The sequence below is a fragment of the Micropterus salmoides genome, unplaced genomic scaffold (genome assembly GCF_014851395.1).
Source record: "Micropterus salmoides isolate LMB-PRFRI ecotype aquatic unplaced genomic scaffold, ASM1485139v1 Ms_hic_scaffold_13, whole genome shotgun sequence".
Classification (NCBI taxonomy): Eukaryota; Metazoa; Chordata; class Actinopteri; order Centrarchiformes; family Centrarchidae; genus Micropterus; species Micropterus salmoides.
This window is the reverse complement of record NW_024040374.1, coordinates 2,789,485-2,806,164: the sequence shown is the minus strand read 5'-3', so window position 1 is coordinate 2,806,164 and position 16,680 is coordinate 2,789,485. Positions and strand designations below refer to the sequence as shown.

General features: G+C 40.7%; 1 protein-coding gene across 1 annotated transcript in view; it reads left to right on the top strand.

Annotated features, from left to right (window-relative positions):
* The first annotated feature begins 335 nt into the window (after nt 1–335).
* LOC119900267 (adenylate cyclase type 1-like) overlaps nt 336–16,680 on the top strand; it is a 46,884-nt gene continuing 30,539 nt past the window's right edge. The window contains exons 1-5 of the mRNA XM_038715060.1: nt 336–1,273; nt 2,423–2,572; nt 7,636–7,754; nt 11,565–11,676; nt 15,565–15,692. Coding sequence (XP_038570988.1) covers nt 659–1,273; nt 2,423–2,572; nt 7,636–7,754; nt 11,565–11,676; nt 15,565–15,692 — 1,124 coding nt within the window. The 5' untranslated portion in view covers nt 336–658. The remainder of the gene's footprint in view (nt 1,274–2,422; nt 2,573–7,635; nt 7,755–11,564; nt 11,677–15,564; nt 15,693–16,680) is intronic.

Below are 16,680 nucleotides of genomic sequence, written 5' to 3'. Positions count from 1 at the left end.
ATTGGACCATCCACCGATGCAGCTGGTCTATTTTTAGCTGGGAACTACATCAGCTCTGACTGCAGACACTGCGAGGGGAAATCTCCAGCGCTGTTTTGCTGCTGTCTTCACCCAACCACTGACATTTCGCTCAAGCAAATTAAAGCAGGAGAAGGACAAACAGTAATGTAGGCTTATATTTGAGGTTTGTGAGCTAGTTGTGCATCTCAGACGCGAGAGAAAGTAAGACCGGAGAAAATACTGTCAAATTGTTTTTTACGTGACATGGCTGTTCGCCAAGCCTCGTGGTGATGTGTTTTGACTATCATCATAGGCAAGCGTGGTCCCTCCTGTAAGAGCGCATGATCAGGGGCAACCCTGTCTGAAGCACCGCAGGTGGTCGGAGAGAGAGAGGGAGAGAGAGAGAGAGAGAGAGAGAATGAGAATGAGAGAGAGAGGCGTGCTGCACATTGGTCGGGCTACTTTTCTGACGACACACCGACAATCGTCAACCTGTGGATAGAGCGCGCACGGGGCTCTGTTGTCTCCACTGCCACCCTCTCCCCTCTGACATCAATCCGGACATCCAGGACGCATGAACTGGGAGAGGGTGCCCGGTCGATTCCAGAACGGAGGAGAGGAAAAGAAAAGTTGAGGGGTCGTGCGCCACCCCCGCTTCATGAATGGCCGGAACATGGAGGAGATGCCATTCGAAAGAGTCAAGACCCGACGGAGGAAGGGTCACTGTCCGGCCGGTGCACGCCTGGGCGCCATCGCCTGCGAGGACGAGTTCAACAGCCAGGAGCTGGAAGCTCTCTTTCAAAACTACAACCTGAAGCTGGAGCAGACCGCCACGCTCAAAGCGCTGGCGGTCCTCATCGTGGCCGCGTCGTCTCTGTCCCTGATGGAGCTGCTCTCCAACCCGCGTCTCACCTTGTCCAAGGGCTCCTACCCGGTGCACTGCGTGGTGTTCCTGTCGCTGTTTATCGTCACCAACGTTAAATACCTGCAGGTGACGCAGCTGCAGCAAATAGCGAAGCTGGCCCTGCTCTTCAGCTTCACCTTTGCGCTGCTCTGCTGCCCGTTCCCGCTAGCACTCGCCACTTCGGAGCCGGTGAGCGCCGGGACCCCTGAGCAAGGCGTGTGGCAGCTCATGCTAGTCACCCTCGTGGCTTACGTGCTGCTGCCGGTGCGGACGCTGCTGGCTGTGCTGTTCGGGGTGATGCTGGCTGCATCCCACTTCATTGTCATAGCGACGTCGGTCACTGGAAGGAAACAAAAGCTATGGAGACCGGTAAGTGCTGCACCTGCATCCTGATCAGCTCTTCAGTCACTCAACCAACTCTATTGCTTTATGCTTAGAATCTTTAACATTTTTTTTCACTTAAGCCATCATCATATCAAAGAGTTGAGTCCCCCTTTCACTCTAAAACCAGCCTTGAGCAGACGCTCCAGTGTAGAAGACTGTAGTTGTGGGAAGCTCTCAGCTGGGCTATGAAGTCTGTATGAGTGGTGCTGAGAAACATCACGCTCGCACGTCCAACTTTTCCTGGAGAAGAAAGATTTAAAAACCCCTGATCGATTTAGCTCCAGGGAATCGTAGCTGTAAAACTGGGAACGAGCACAAACTTTCACTTTTGCTTACCTCTGTAATGAGGCAGAGGAGGAGCTGTCCAGCTGTCGGTGCTGAAGCACGCAGTGAGGATCCTGCAGAGCCACGTACACAACTTAGTGCTGAATTTTCACTGGTCCTTGTGCCCCAGATTGTAAGCAGAAGTAATCATTTAGTATTCAGGATGTATTTTCACACATCAACATCATGTTAAATACGGTTTCTGAGATATTTCCTATAAGACAATCAGGTTACTCCTAAAATGAAGCTATCTACACTTGCCACCAGGTTATGACTGTCATTGGGCAATGACCAGTTAAATCTAAGACTAATTCTTCTTGAATTGTTTTGTCTGTAATTTTTACGTGGCATAAGATGTAAAATGATCAAGCAATCGACCTTTGTGGAGCTTTAAGAAAAAAATAAGAAAAATAAAGGTATCTCCAGCTTTGCGTGATTAGAGTGTTCTTTGACCTTTCAGCTCTCACCTCCTAAGAAGCGACGACACAGAGTGGCTACAGAGTCCATCATCCAAATGAAGTGTTTGAATCAATAGTCTGTGATCAATAACCAATAATGCACTTTGTTTGTCAGCCTTTCCACTGTAAAGCTTTCATGTTGAAATCACTGTGTTGACCTTGATGTCTGCCATTCATTCCATCCCGTGGATTAATCAAGGATTGTGAAGTCTAATCTAGCCGGGATGTATGATTGTACACACAAATGCACATATCGACATGTGTGTTCCTTCAGGCTCACATGGACATACAGTGAAAAAAAAAAAGGCCACTGCCAGCTTTGTTTGGCATGTCTTTTCTTGTTTGTGTGCAGCTGGTGGCCAACGCAGTGCTATTCACCAGCGTCAACTTGTCGGGGGTGTTTGTGAGGATTCTCACTGAGCGCACCCAGAGGAAAGTCTTCCTGCAAGCCCGCAACTGCATCGAGGAGAGGCTGAGACTGGAGGATGAAAATGAGAAACAGGTGAGTCGTGAATTTACACACGCACACAAACACACAAATGCACAAATAGAAAACAGCAGAAGGAGAGCGGGATGAGAAAGACATGCTTCCACACACCTCGTCTTGAGCGCGTATGTTCATGAAATCTTCAGTCTCTTGAGAAGTTTTTTTTTTTTTTTGAAGGTTTCAGGTGCCAATGTATTCTAACAACATGCCCACAGGCACGCAGTAACTATGACAGCAGCTATTTAAGGAAAGAACAATTACTGTGGCACATGTACCAGTGCCACACATTCCACCCCCTCTGCACGCACACACCTACATGCAGCGATTTAACAAAGGAGCAATCAGGCAACTTTAACACACAGAAACACTTTGTTATGTACCGCACCCTACTCGCCCGCCATGTGCACGAAACACACCTACATCAGTTGTTTAATAGACAATTAATTGTCCCATGTATGTAATATGCTTCTTACCTTTGTTATACACAACATTCGTGAGCGCACACGCACACTTAGCACCTGCGCTTTGTAGATTAGATGATGATATGCTGTGTTTTCCCCAGCAGTAACAGGCTCCCTTCTGACAGGTAATTACATAAGCAGATTGCTTCCATGGCCTCCCTACTCCAGGAAAGGTCACAGTTTATCTGGGTGAGTGAAACACACACAGGCCCCTGAATGGGATCTACCAACAGCCTCCAACCAGGCTGCTGCCTATGTGCCCACGTACAAACGTCTCGGATTTGAATTTCAGCCATCAAACAGGCCACTGGTTATCACTCAATTCTTTGCTCAGGTCTTTGCTTTAAGCTGGATCCATAGGTTGTATTGATTCCTGAACATGTGTAGGCAATGTGCTGTATGTCTGGGTGGAAAATTGACTTCTTAGTTCAATAGCTATCTCAGAACCCTGAGGCACTGTGTAGTTTTTAAAAAACACAGTAAAATACAACCTGACATTACTCAAAAGTGTTTCTGACATCTGTAATAAGTGCTCGGACATAAACAACAAATTAACATGGTCAATTTGACCGCAACAAAACAATCCCAGCACAAGGTCTACTTAGCATCTTTATTCTAAACCTTTAAACTGTGACACAGTCTTCATTTGCAGATGATATTTCTTCAATAGTCATGGAGACTGATCTGTTGACATGTGAGCTCAGTAGCTGTTATGGTTTCTTCCATAGCAATTTAAGCATCTATGTTCATTCTTGACCTTGGATATAGTAATTTGATAAAAACGTCCCATCTAAAGGTCCATTTACTAGCTTTTGCCAGGGCTTTTAGTAGCTATTGAGCTCGTACTTCAACAGATCCATGACTCCATCTACGGATGAAGATTGTTTGTTATGAATGAAAGCTCCAGGAAAAAGGTGATATGTGGACGTTGAGTTAAACTGCTATTTCCAAACTCAAGAATGACCATGAAAAAAGCAACTAATACCAACATTGCCTTATCTGCCTACAATATGGTTAAGGATTGGTTATGTCTATGCAACTACCAGGTGTTATGGGAAGGTCAAAGGTCACGCCCAACAATCCAGCATGTTGTCTTCCCTAAAAGGTTTTGGGGTGCTACAACAATGTCATACTTGTATCTTAAGTTTTGAGAGAGAACACGTTATTCAGATGACCAAAAAGCCTGTTTGCCAAAAAGACCATAACTTACTTACTTACTAGCTTTTTCCGTATCTTTCAACCACATCTCACAGTCTTTGTTTGGCTCAGTTTTTATCTCACGACTTTTTGTTTGGAACTTGGGTGATCTGTCTTCTTTCCATCAGTTATTTAAAGTCATAAACGGCCTCCTGTTGTTGCACGATTGAGGTTCAAGACACTTCCATGACAACTAAGCAAACTCCATCTGCTGCTAAAGATTGAATGATCTGGCCAAAAGCCTCAGTAAAACCTAGTAAGTGAACTTTGAATTAAGATAACTACAGTCAAGAATGAACTTTTTTTGCATAAATATAGCACAACAATTGAAGTTGAAGTGTTTGAACAACCATCCACTGCTGTCATTTTTCTGGTCTCAACAGCTCATGGATTTCTCCTTTGTTGTCATTAAATTATATGTCCTTATGTTCATCTGACTGCACTTTTAACATGAAAGTAAACCAGTCTTTCAGGTCAGGAGTGTTTTCCAAAGCCTTAGAATCATCATGCAAACTTGAACCACATGGTCAAATTTGATACATTAATCAGTTGGGTCACCGAGGCACCAAGAAACCTCAATGACATTTTCCCCCACTTTACTGTATTGTATAAATATTTCTATTTTGTTTGATATTTCCAACATAAATGATCAGGAATTAACTCACACCATATGGCCCTGTTGGCATCCAATACAAGCTACTGAGCTGAGTCTCTCAAATTTAGGAACCATTAGGCTTAGTAAAAATTATCCCATATACTGTATATTGTGAAATGACATGTAGTGGTCAATCATCAGAGGTAGCTATCCCTTTCATCCTCTGGCTGCATCAGACCAGTGCGGACAATCATGCAAACCACTGGGCAGGATTGATAAATGGTAAAATGTAAAACAAGTACATTGGAGAACTTGTGGTAAATTTGTCAGTAATTCATTTAATTGGATTAGCCAACTTGCCATCTGTTTTTTTTCAATTCAGTTTCCATAAAATGACAATGTATTGTTCAATATAGATTTTATTCATGGTGGGATACATGAATAAAATCTATATACTGTTAACACTGTGTCATCAGTCTGTCACACTGTAAGTCAATAGGCTTATCCTTACAGATTATTGCACATTTTCTTCTCTTTTCACCTCCATGCTATCTTTTTTTTTGTTCCTTTGTCATGGATATCTTCTTATGACAAGAATTAAGCTTAAAGAAAAAGGCTTTTTCTTCCTCCTGACAAAGCATTCACTTTCCACTCTGTGCAAACAAGTTGGATTCCTGAAGTTTCAAATTGTAAATTTTTTTGTGGGAGTTGCCTCCTCTTGTTAATCTGGAGGACAGGGATTATTCATGTTAATGTGAGAGAAAGTGAGCCAGTGGTTCATTAATAAACCACTATGAGGAAGAGCCAAGTCAAACAGAGCACACAGTGAATTACGCCTGGGACAGATCAGAGAAATGGGAATTATTGATGTGCAATTACAACACGTTCAGGAAAGAGAAATGGAAGAGATTAATAAAACCAGATGAATAATTTATTTCATTAAAATGGCCTCATCTTCACACTTTGGTTATCGCGATTTTTACTCCCGACACGTGTATTAGCGCAAAAGCTTGAAACACAAGCACATATGGACAAACACACAAGCATGCACATAAAGCTGCACTTTAATTTACCTTTTTTTATTCACAGATGAGGAGCAGTTGTGTGAATGGATGTACAATGTGAAGCGGTGTTGGAGGGAGACACAGGAAAGCCCCTTCTGCTTTTGTAATGCTGCCTCTCAGCAGCTATTCAGCTGAGCCGCCTGATGATTCATTGTGCATTCACAACCATTTGACATCCTGCTAGAGTTGTACTTTATGCTGCTGCTACTGAGACAAAAAAACAAACATGCTGATCTGTGTAGATACTACCTTAGGCTGTGCTTAGTGCTGAAAAGATTAGTTGATTATTGAAAATGAATTGACAACAATATTAACCCTTTAAGTTATACATTCTCCAGTTCTACCTTCTCAAATGTGAGGATTCAGCCCAGACTCTAAGTATGAATCTGTATCGGATGCTTCTGCACCTCACGATTTACAGCCAACATTCAGTGTCAATGCAAGAATTAGTGTATCTTTTATATAGCAAGACAGAAAGTAAAGCTGTGTAAGTCGGTGTGGTTAATGGGCTTGTACTGTGTTTAATGCAGAAGTCTGGACTTTGACTTCTATCACAGACCAGAAATGATCGTTTATGTTATAGTTGGCTAACCCTAACCATGTGCCTTAACCACAATTTTCCTCTTAACTACACCATAGTGTCCACTTCCCATTGGAAAACAATAACACTGGACTTAGTAAAATGTCACTGAACAGAATTTAAAGTGTTGTTCTGTCACAATTTTGTGTCACTGCAAATGGAAGAGCTTTGGGCTTTGGACTGTAGGATGGACACCAGATATTACCTTGTGTTCTAAGATATTGTAATAGGCATTTTTTCACAATTAATTATTTACCTCAAATGATTAATCCAAAAAATTCATTGATAGATAAATAATCATCAGTTGCACCCCTATCTTCCTGTGGTCCAACATCTCGTTAGTTCAGTAACAGTTTTTGTCATCTAAAGTAGGGTGCAAACTAATTAATTTCCTCACGATTATTGATTTGATTAATCAATTATTTGTTTAGTCTATAAAATGACACATAATAGTGGTAATGCTCATTAAATTAATAGAGTTCAAAGTCTTAAAATTTCTTGTTTTCATTATTGTCCAATAGTCACAGATATTCAGTTGAGGGCTGCAACTAACAATTACTTTGATTACTGATTAATCTGCTTATTATTTTTCTTAAATCATCTGGGATTATCAGAAAGCTGTTTCATTGACTGAAAAAGCAAAGGTACACGAAGATACTCAGATCATATTAGACAAATAAAAACATCAAATCTTTTCAATAGAACAACTGGACCCAGGTCTTTTTTTTTTGCATCTGAGTTTGAATAATTACACAATAGATTATCAAAATAATTTGCGATTAATGAAGGAATCTGCCATTTTATCTGCAATTGAGTTTACAGTGTAAAAATAGCAACATATCCTCACCTTTAAGTTGCTGGAACCAGTAAATGTTTAGCAATTTCGCTTAACAAATGGATTTATCAGTTGATTGGTTCCAAAAATGAAATAGTTGTTGATTGATTTTGTTTTGATTGACTACTAGGTTGATTGAGTAATCATTTCACTGCTATAGTCAAGGCAGTATATTTATTTCTGGTTGCCAGAATAAGCAGTGTCTGGATGTTTGCACCGGAGCAAAGAGCAAATTGTTTGTATTTGTTTTCTTACACCTGCAGGAATACAAGCTTACACTGTGTACATTTTTGTCCATGTCTTCCTGTTTCCCTAAGTTCTAACACCGATAACCATCCCTCCTCAGGAGCGTCTGCTAATGAGCCTACTGCCCAGGAATGTTGCCATGGAGATGAAGGAGGACTTCCTGAAGCCTCCTGAAAGGATCTTTCACAAGATCTACATCCAACGTCATGACAATGTCAGGTATGGGGGTGTCATGACAACTGCGGGCCACAGAGGTGTGCGGAGAGGCTGGAATGTTTTGATCCAGGTGTCACTTGCAAGGTCAAGAATAGAAGGAGATCAATTAAAATAAGCCATTAACGCAAACGCAACTGCGTAAAGGTTAGAAAGAGAAAAGGGAAGGAGCACTGGTGCCTGTGCAGTTGTCACGACCAGTAGATTAGAAAATGCTTATTTACTCCGTCTCATCTATTTTTGGTGTTGTTGTAGTTTTGGAGACAGACTTTCTGATGTTAACAAGAATTTAGTGGCACTCAGGGATTGGGAAAGTGGAATTTGAATCCTCCAGTTTAAAGTTGTTCCCCTTTTTACTGGCAACAGCATACACTAGAGGAATATGAAAGCTGTTGCTTTACAAAATTACACATAATCATAAAGCCTTGGTATTAAATTACACCCTGGGAATTAATTGATTAGTGGATTAATCAATTTGTCTAGCGATGCAACGATAAGTTGATTAATCGATTTTTGACAGAAGGCTAATCATTTAAATCATTTATCAAAGACAATGCCAAACACTTGCTTTTTCCAGCACCTCAAATACAAGGACTTGCTGTTATTCTCTGTTTCATTAGCCGTGTTTCCATCGAATTGTCAAGTGAGTATTGAAGCAAACTGTTAAATTGTTGTAAAAAAGAAAATGACAATTTGATCAATCAACCGGTTTGGAGTGAATAAACTTGGCTACAGCGTAGCTTTATCAGAAGTTGGACGTATAGGCTACGTTTAACATGGCTGTAATAAACAAAGTAGAAAAAATGAAAGTCGTGAACCGGACACAAAACCAGCTAACTGCAAATAAACCTCAAAGAAGAAGAAGAAAGAAAAACAGTAGTGATGGGCTAAGCAGTTTTTCAGTGAATGGAATAGTAAGAATCGATTCATTGAAAATATTAATTCAAAGGATCCATTCACTGAATTGTTCATTTTAAATTTAAATAAAAATGAGGTACTACTTCCTACTTCAATACTTCATGACATGAGAGCGGCGGGCTTGAGTGACTCAGCGACTGTCTATCAATCAGGGCCAGGGCTCATGTTTATTGTTTGAGTTCAGTGAACGAATCATAATTCATAATTCAGTGAATTAATCATTATTCATTCACTGATTACAAATCATAATTTTGTAAACTACGAAAGGAGGTGAGATTTTTAAAAAGTTCATTGATTGACAAACATAACCTTGCTCATTTTAAATTTATTTTAAATCTAATGAGTGCAGATGCAGCACTGTGTATGCACTGTATGATACTATCCCATCTCTCATATTGCGTTCACAACTTGGTCTCAGGCAAGCAACACAACAATGCAATCTTGTAGCTATATGTATATAATGTAAACAAACTCTGAAACGGACTGGATGAACAATTGAATTCTATATATCCTTATAGCTTTTCTCTTTTCAATCAGCCCATTAAGCGCATTACTCTTTCAAAAAAGGCAAAAACCACGTCAAACAAGCGTAAAAAGAAATTTAATTTACAAAGTTTTATTTTTGCCTTGACATCAAGTTTTTCTAACGCAATACTTCAAATTGTGCACAGAAATACAATGATGGAAACTAAGCTACTGTAAGTTGAATTTCTTTGGGGTTTTGACTTTGAAAGAAGCAATTGAGGGCACTCTTTTTGATTCTGAGAATTTGTGATGTTTATGTAATATTTTATAGAATATACTATAGAATAAAAAACTAATTAGTTAGTTGATTTGTTGGAAAAATACTTTATATATTAATCAGTAATGAAATGATGATTTTTTCAGCCCAGCCACCTTTATTGCACTTTTAATGAAGAAAGTATTAGTGTGAGAGTGTGAGAACCTGACCTGACTTGGAGCTGATTACATTCGATTGAGGCAGTAAAGAGAAAAGGAGAGCTGTATCAGTGCTGCTGAGTGTGGGAGTGGAGGGCTAGGTAGCATGTCAACAGCACTCCTGTCGAGAGACAATCCTCTCCAGTCTATGTCTGCCTCTTTTTCTCTTTCACTGTCTGCCTATTTGCTCGGCTCCCACACTCAGTCACAGTTCAGGAACATCACTGCCCGTTCACCAGCCTCGCTGCCGCGCTGGCACTCGGCCAAACATCACGCTGCTAGACCCAGCAAACCAGCTCCCGCCCATCTCCAGGGAGCTGCTGCAAACACTCACATGCACATGTAAACACATGGTGGTTAAAGAAACCCCAAATGTCAGCTTTATTTTGCCAAGCAGGGGCGTGACATCTTCCTGATCTGGCCCCCCTTTGATGTGGCCCAGAGAACGTTTGATCAGCTCCGCCACCGCTCTGCTCCCCCTCCCCACTCCTCTCGCCTTCTCCTCCTCACCCACCACACATCAGCACGACCTGCAGAACAGCACCATTCAAAGACAAATCACACAACAGAGCTCTTCTGTCGAGCAGCAGTCGTGATCCCAGCTTTACATACATCAGGCTCCTGAGCAACTATACTGCTCTGCAAAAAAGAGCAACTCAGTCACGATGCAGAGGAAGGGCCCTCTTCATGCAGCTAGAGCTTGGAATTGAACCTTATTACTTGGGTACCAACCAAAATGTTTCCCTTGCACCGAGTATCTAAAACTGTCAAGTAAGTTGGCATTGCATGTCTGGTCAGATACATCTTGTTTACAAAGTCTCTTCTCACAGAGTTCCTGATTGCCAATTCTAAACTATTTTATTGAGGCAAACTTCATGTATAGCTGCTGGTGTTAAGGAGACTCTTCTCACAAGAAAAAAAAGAGTGTTAGTTTCTTCACATACCTAAAATCTGCAATGTATGCACTTACCCGACAAAGACCTTTGGTGAATTATAACTCTTGTCTGTCAAAAATTGTTCTGTAAAAACTAAAAAGTAGGAGGTTGGGGTGGATGGATTAATAAAAAGAATCTTAAACAAGTAGTTTTTGTGCCTAAAGCTAATCTTGTGGAGGAAGAGCAGAAAACAATAATTTAAACTGAGTGTGAAAGTTCATTCTGGACTTTGGATGGGATAATGTGTATAATGTGTATGGTCAACATCCTGGTTAAGAGTATTTGCAAGCTAACTTTTGCTATGTAGCACTAAACATTAAGTACAGCTGAGGCCTTTGCATGTAATCCGTCATAAACCAGAGCATTGGAGACATTAAAACTGTGACCTGATGACGGCGCCTGATAATGGCGCCTGATGATGGCGGTTAAGGGATCGTCAAAGTAATTGAGATTCATCCTGAGGGGAACGTGATTATCTGTACCACATTTCATGGTAATCCATCTAATAGTTGTTAGATTGTTGAAAAAAATATTGTTTTTGTGTCAGTATTAAAAAAAATTATACCCAGCTGTACACACAGCTCTAATGCTGATGCCTTTACTCCAGTGGGAGCAATGATTTTTTTTTTTTTGGACAGAGAGTCAATAAGATCCATAACACCTTGTTTTGTTGCCATCTGGCCTGCCTCAGAGCAAATGAATGAGGGGCTAAGTAGCTTTCAACACCTTCCTCATCCCCACTACAGCAGCTAGCCAGCAGCAGGCTATTTAGCTCTCTAATTGATTTAGTGGTTGGCCTAAAAGACACTTTCACTTATCAGGGATGTGATTATGGTACTCACTGCTTGCTTCACTTTTGATCACCATTAACTAATTTTTTGTGGAAATGTATTTTTAGTGTAGTTTTTAACTACAGAGTCTTAATGAACACGAGGAAGAAAACAAATTTAAAATCAGCTGTCATGACAAGTTGAGCTTTTCACAGCAAATTATAATTTGTCTTTCTTTCTCTCTCTTCTGACAGCATCCTTTTTGCAGACATTGTGGGTTTCACCAGCTTGGCTTCTCAGTGCACTGCCCAGGAACTGGTCAAACTGCTCAACGAACTCTTTGGGAAGTTTGATGAGCTGGCTACAGTAAGTCCATAGTAATCCATAGTATAGTCAGTGTATTACCTATAGGAGATGGCGGTCTGCACACCCTTACTTTGAAGAACCAGACAGGAGTACCAGTACAGAAGCTAACCAATGTGCTGCTGTGGATGGGGGCAGAACCATATTTTAGCCAGCAAACAATATCAGTTAAAATGTACGCTATATTTAGAATATTTTCACCACTTTACTTGATGGGGAACTGAAGCCATATATCCATATATGCCCTCTTTAAAGCCACCAGACTCCTTTGACATCAACAGATTTTACCTTGCAAACACAAGAGTTCTGTTATTACCTCGTTAGGTTAGTTTGTTTGTGTTTTCGTGGGACTTTGGTATTTTAAAGGGTTAGTTCTGATCTGAATTAACGTCGTTAAAGTTCAGTTCCCCTTAGGTAAATTAAAATTTATGAGATAATGTCACTGAGCCATCACAGCCAGCCTACAGTGGGGGAGGCAGACTGGCTACAAGTGACTAAACAGTTGGTGAGCTCCTGTTTCGCCTGTTGTTCCTCTGCAGCACAAAAAGCCTCCAAGAAAAAGAAATGTATTATTTAGTCCTGGAGCTCATTTATTATGCCAAGTCATATATTGATCCAACAGTTAAGTAAAGTTGGAGAGGCTGACTGGCGTGTAGGAGGAGGAGGAGGAGATGAAGGTCAAGAAGGAGAAGGAAGTGGAAGGGTGTGAAAGAGAGATGAGTGAACCGATTTTTAGACATAGGGGAGATAAGGGCTGAGCATGTAGTGTGTGTGTGTATGTGTATGTGTGTGTGTGTGTGTGTGCTACTGGGACTACTGCACTCGATAAAGAGAGAGAGTGTGTATAGTAGCATACACTGTACATCAGTAAGCCTTTGTTGCATTGTTCTCAGGGAAAGAAGGTGAGTGATAGGTTATCTGCCGCCATACTACTATAATCATTTAGTACTGTATGAGATGCATACACACAGACGCACACACATATCCTGCATACTTCTATAGTTGTGAAGACCGTCATTGACATAATGCTTTTCCTGGACCCTTACCCTAACCTTAACCATCACAACTAAAATGCCAGCCCTAATCCTAAGCTAAACCTAATTCTACCCTAACCCTTAAAACCAAGTCTTAACCTTCAAACTGCCCTTTGAAGTTGTGAGGACCGGCCAAAATGTCCTCACTTTCCAAAAATGTCCTCACTCTGTAGGTTAAAATCTTGTCGGTCCTCAGTATGTAGGAAGTACAAGCACTCACACAGACAGACAGACACACACAGAGTTAAATAACCCACTTGCTGCAGCTGTAAGAGATAGCAGTTGACAAAATCATCTTAACCCAAGGTGCCGTTACCAGCACTGGGGCTTTCTAACGCATCTCATGGTCTTCATCAGGAGTTGGTGGTGACCAAACTAGATCTAAAAGAAAGTGAATATTGGAGTTAATTCCCCCTTGTGGCCATAAATAGACACATGCAGCTTTAAAAATTACCAAATTTAGAAATTCTGGATGTGTGAGAATTAAACAATAATTAAAAATACTGATACAGCTAAAATTGATAATAACAATAAATGATAGCGTGTTTTCTTTGCTTGTGTTTTTTACAACAGATTTGGAGTTTATGTTAAATAGCCCGAAATCCATCCAATTTTAGGGATAAATTCCTAATATAGAGCAACTTTAAAAACATCTTTAAAATGCTTGAACACTACAGTGTTTCATGCACACATTTTGCTCTCAAAGCAGCCTAGTTAATCATTAAATAATGATTAAAATGATTTCTAATTGTTATACGTGTATGTTGTGATCGTAAAATGGATCTCATCAAGAGAAGATGATCCAATGACTTATAAGTCAGTTGTTCCCATTATGTCAGTTACACCACATTCACACTGAACTCTTCCTCTACCAGGATAAGAGGTCTCTTCAGACAGTTTACTCTTGCTTTCTGCATGCGCACACACACACACACACATACACACACACACAAAGTCACATGATCAGCAGGATTATCCCTCTTGAGTTCATTCTGCATCTCAACAATCAGTCATGACTTAACGCGGGGAGAGAGACAGAGGGGGAGAAAGAGCAAGATACGAGGTGACTTGTGTGGCTTGCTATCTGTGCTCCAGCACTCAGAAAGCTATTATATGGAAATCTTGTGATGAGGATATATTGCATGCATGTGTGTGAGTGTGTGTGTGTGTAGCTGCAGCTGCATCCTAATTCAGATTTATACCCTATCGTGTTAGCGAGGGAGAAATTCACTTTCAAACTGGCTCTGTCACAGCTGCTCAGTCTGTCTGACTGCTGTATGCTAACACAACACATTTATTCCCTGGAGGCTCAACCTAAACTTTGGGGACACTGATTTTTCCCCCAGTAAAACAAACCATCCCCAATCAGCTGGCTTAAAATCCCAAATTTCCAAAAACACACGCAGATACTTTTCTCTTGCGATATGGCTTTCTGTCAGCTGACAATTTCTCTATCATTTCTGTTCACAGACACACACACACACACACATTTCTGTTCCCAGCGCAGGGATAATCATCCACGTTCTGAATTCTCATATCCTCCCACGCCAGAATCTTTCTGCTCCCGTGAGCAGAAAACCAGAGCACCCCCTCTCCTCTCTTCTCATCGCCGCCTCTTACCCTGCAGTTGTCATGAATCCTCTGTATTTGTGTGTGTGCACGTGTGTTTGTCACTCAGAGGCTGCCTGCAGGCTAAGCTTTGTTGGGTCTACCATAACGATTTTTCTGATGACTGTGAGTGACACAGTGCCAAATGGAAACCCTGTGTGTGCGACTAAACCGCAGTACCTGTACAGTATGTTTACATGCCACCGTGCTGCTGTTTGTGCTTTTCTGCAGGTATGTTTGTGTGTGTTAATATGTTGTTAAACATTTGAGCGTGTGTTGGTGTTTTTGTCAGTGTCATCACTGCAGAGTTTGTGCACAATGTGCACTGTGACAAATAGCTGATCTGTCTGGGAATGTGTGGGCGGGATTCTACTTCAAGAGCATGTCGGAGCAATTAGAGTTGGCCTCAACTACAAACACACACATGGTTGCACAAATACACACATCTGATTTACATGAGCAGAGATGCAGCTGCGGCATCCATGCAGTTTCTGTACAGTCAGATCTCATGTAACAGGACTAAAAATACACTCTTTGTCATTATTAAGTATGAATAATTTTCAGGTGGCAAATGTGGTCTGCGATGTACATCATGATTTAGTTCCATCAGTGTTTTGAGTGCTTTGTCAAACTTTTTAGAGTCATCAAGTTTAGCGTTTCATCAGCAGAATAATAGGTTTAAGAATAGCAATGGTTCTGTCATAATTAGTAAGCTGTGATAAGGCATTACCAGAGAATTTCATTTTACTATGCTGTTTTAACAGTCTTCAGCAATGCTAGTGGCTTTGTGAGGCTAAACGTGCACAGAATGGTGCTTTTAGTTAAATGCTAACGTCACAATGCTAACCTACAATGACTTTAGCATGCTAACATTTACAAATTAGCATTGACACAGCTGAGGCTGATGAAAATGCCATTTGTTTTACAGGTATTTAATCATAAACCACACTTTTGGCTAAATTAAATTATTTTGACCTTCTGATGGCATTAAAGGAACAGTGATCATCAAACTTATTACAATCCATCCTGAACCACATTTCAAGGCAATACATCCTATAGTTTCTGTTTCAGTTTGGACCAGCGGTGGACCGACCAACAGACATTGATATTGCCATCCATACTAAAAAGGAGTAGTAGTGACTTGGTTAAAACCTAACTATTGGCCCTTTACCTCCATTCCAACCAATGAAAACACATGCTTTAGTATTACTGACATTGTCCCTCTGTCCGTCTCTTTGTGTGTCTGTAGGAGAATCACTGCAGGCGGATAAAGATCCTGGGGGACTGTTACTACTGTGTATCGGGACTGACCCAACCCAAGGCAGACCATGCCCACTGCTGTGTGGAGATGGGACTGGACATGATTGACACAATCGCGTGAGTCACACACACTGACATACAGATGCACACCCATCTTCTCTATAACATGCATCTGAGCACACACACATCTGTAAAGGTCAACACATGAGGTTTAATTGTATCTACATTACAATGCATGAACATTACATTATATACTAACAGAAATGGGAGGCTTTTTGTTTTGCTAAAGCTGCTGTTACCTCCAATTAGAAAATAGTTTGTCTGTCTGGTAATTTGCAGAATGTGTCATAAATTCATCAGATTTTAATGAAATTTGTTGGAAAGTTAGTCAAAAAGAAGTCAAGGAACGACTGGTCTGTTTTCAGAACAGATAACGTCACCATATATCTATTTATAATGCATGTTTTAGCCCATAACCCTGAACTGAGAGATGTACAAACAAATTAGAATTTTCAACAGTTTTTTCAGTACCACTGCTACAAACTTTACCTAATCTTCACCAAATGTGACACATACCAAATTCTTAAATAAAACTGCTATTCTATAGCACAAGCAAATAAATTCTGGTCATCAATGAAGGTTGGGTAAAATGTATTGGGTGGATCAGTGGGGTGGGTGGTGTGATTACCTATAATTTAAAACCACTAATACCATCAGTACAACATCAGTCATGTCATACTGTTCTTAACAGAACTACTGTTTTATTCGTCAATTATTTCCAAAACCCTGTTTCAGCTTTTACGACAGATTTTGATCAGAGATAAAAAGAGTATTTATTAGTCATTGTCCCTGCATCACCCAGTTTTCCCTTCACATTGTCTACATATTTATTAGTAATACATGATATAGGAGGAGTTTAGCAGCAAGAAAGATGTTGTTTTCCCCCAAAGCAATGTTAGAAATATCCATGTCTATGTCTTAATTTTGACAACAGATCAGAGACAAACTGAGACAAATTGAATTTGTGACAGTTTTGCAATCACAAAGACACTTGGTACACATGCATTCCCCTCCCCCCTCCCCCTCCCGCCACCAGCATGTTGAC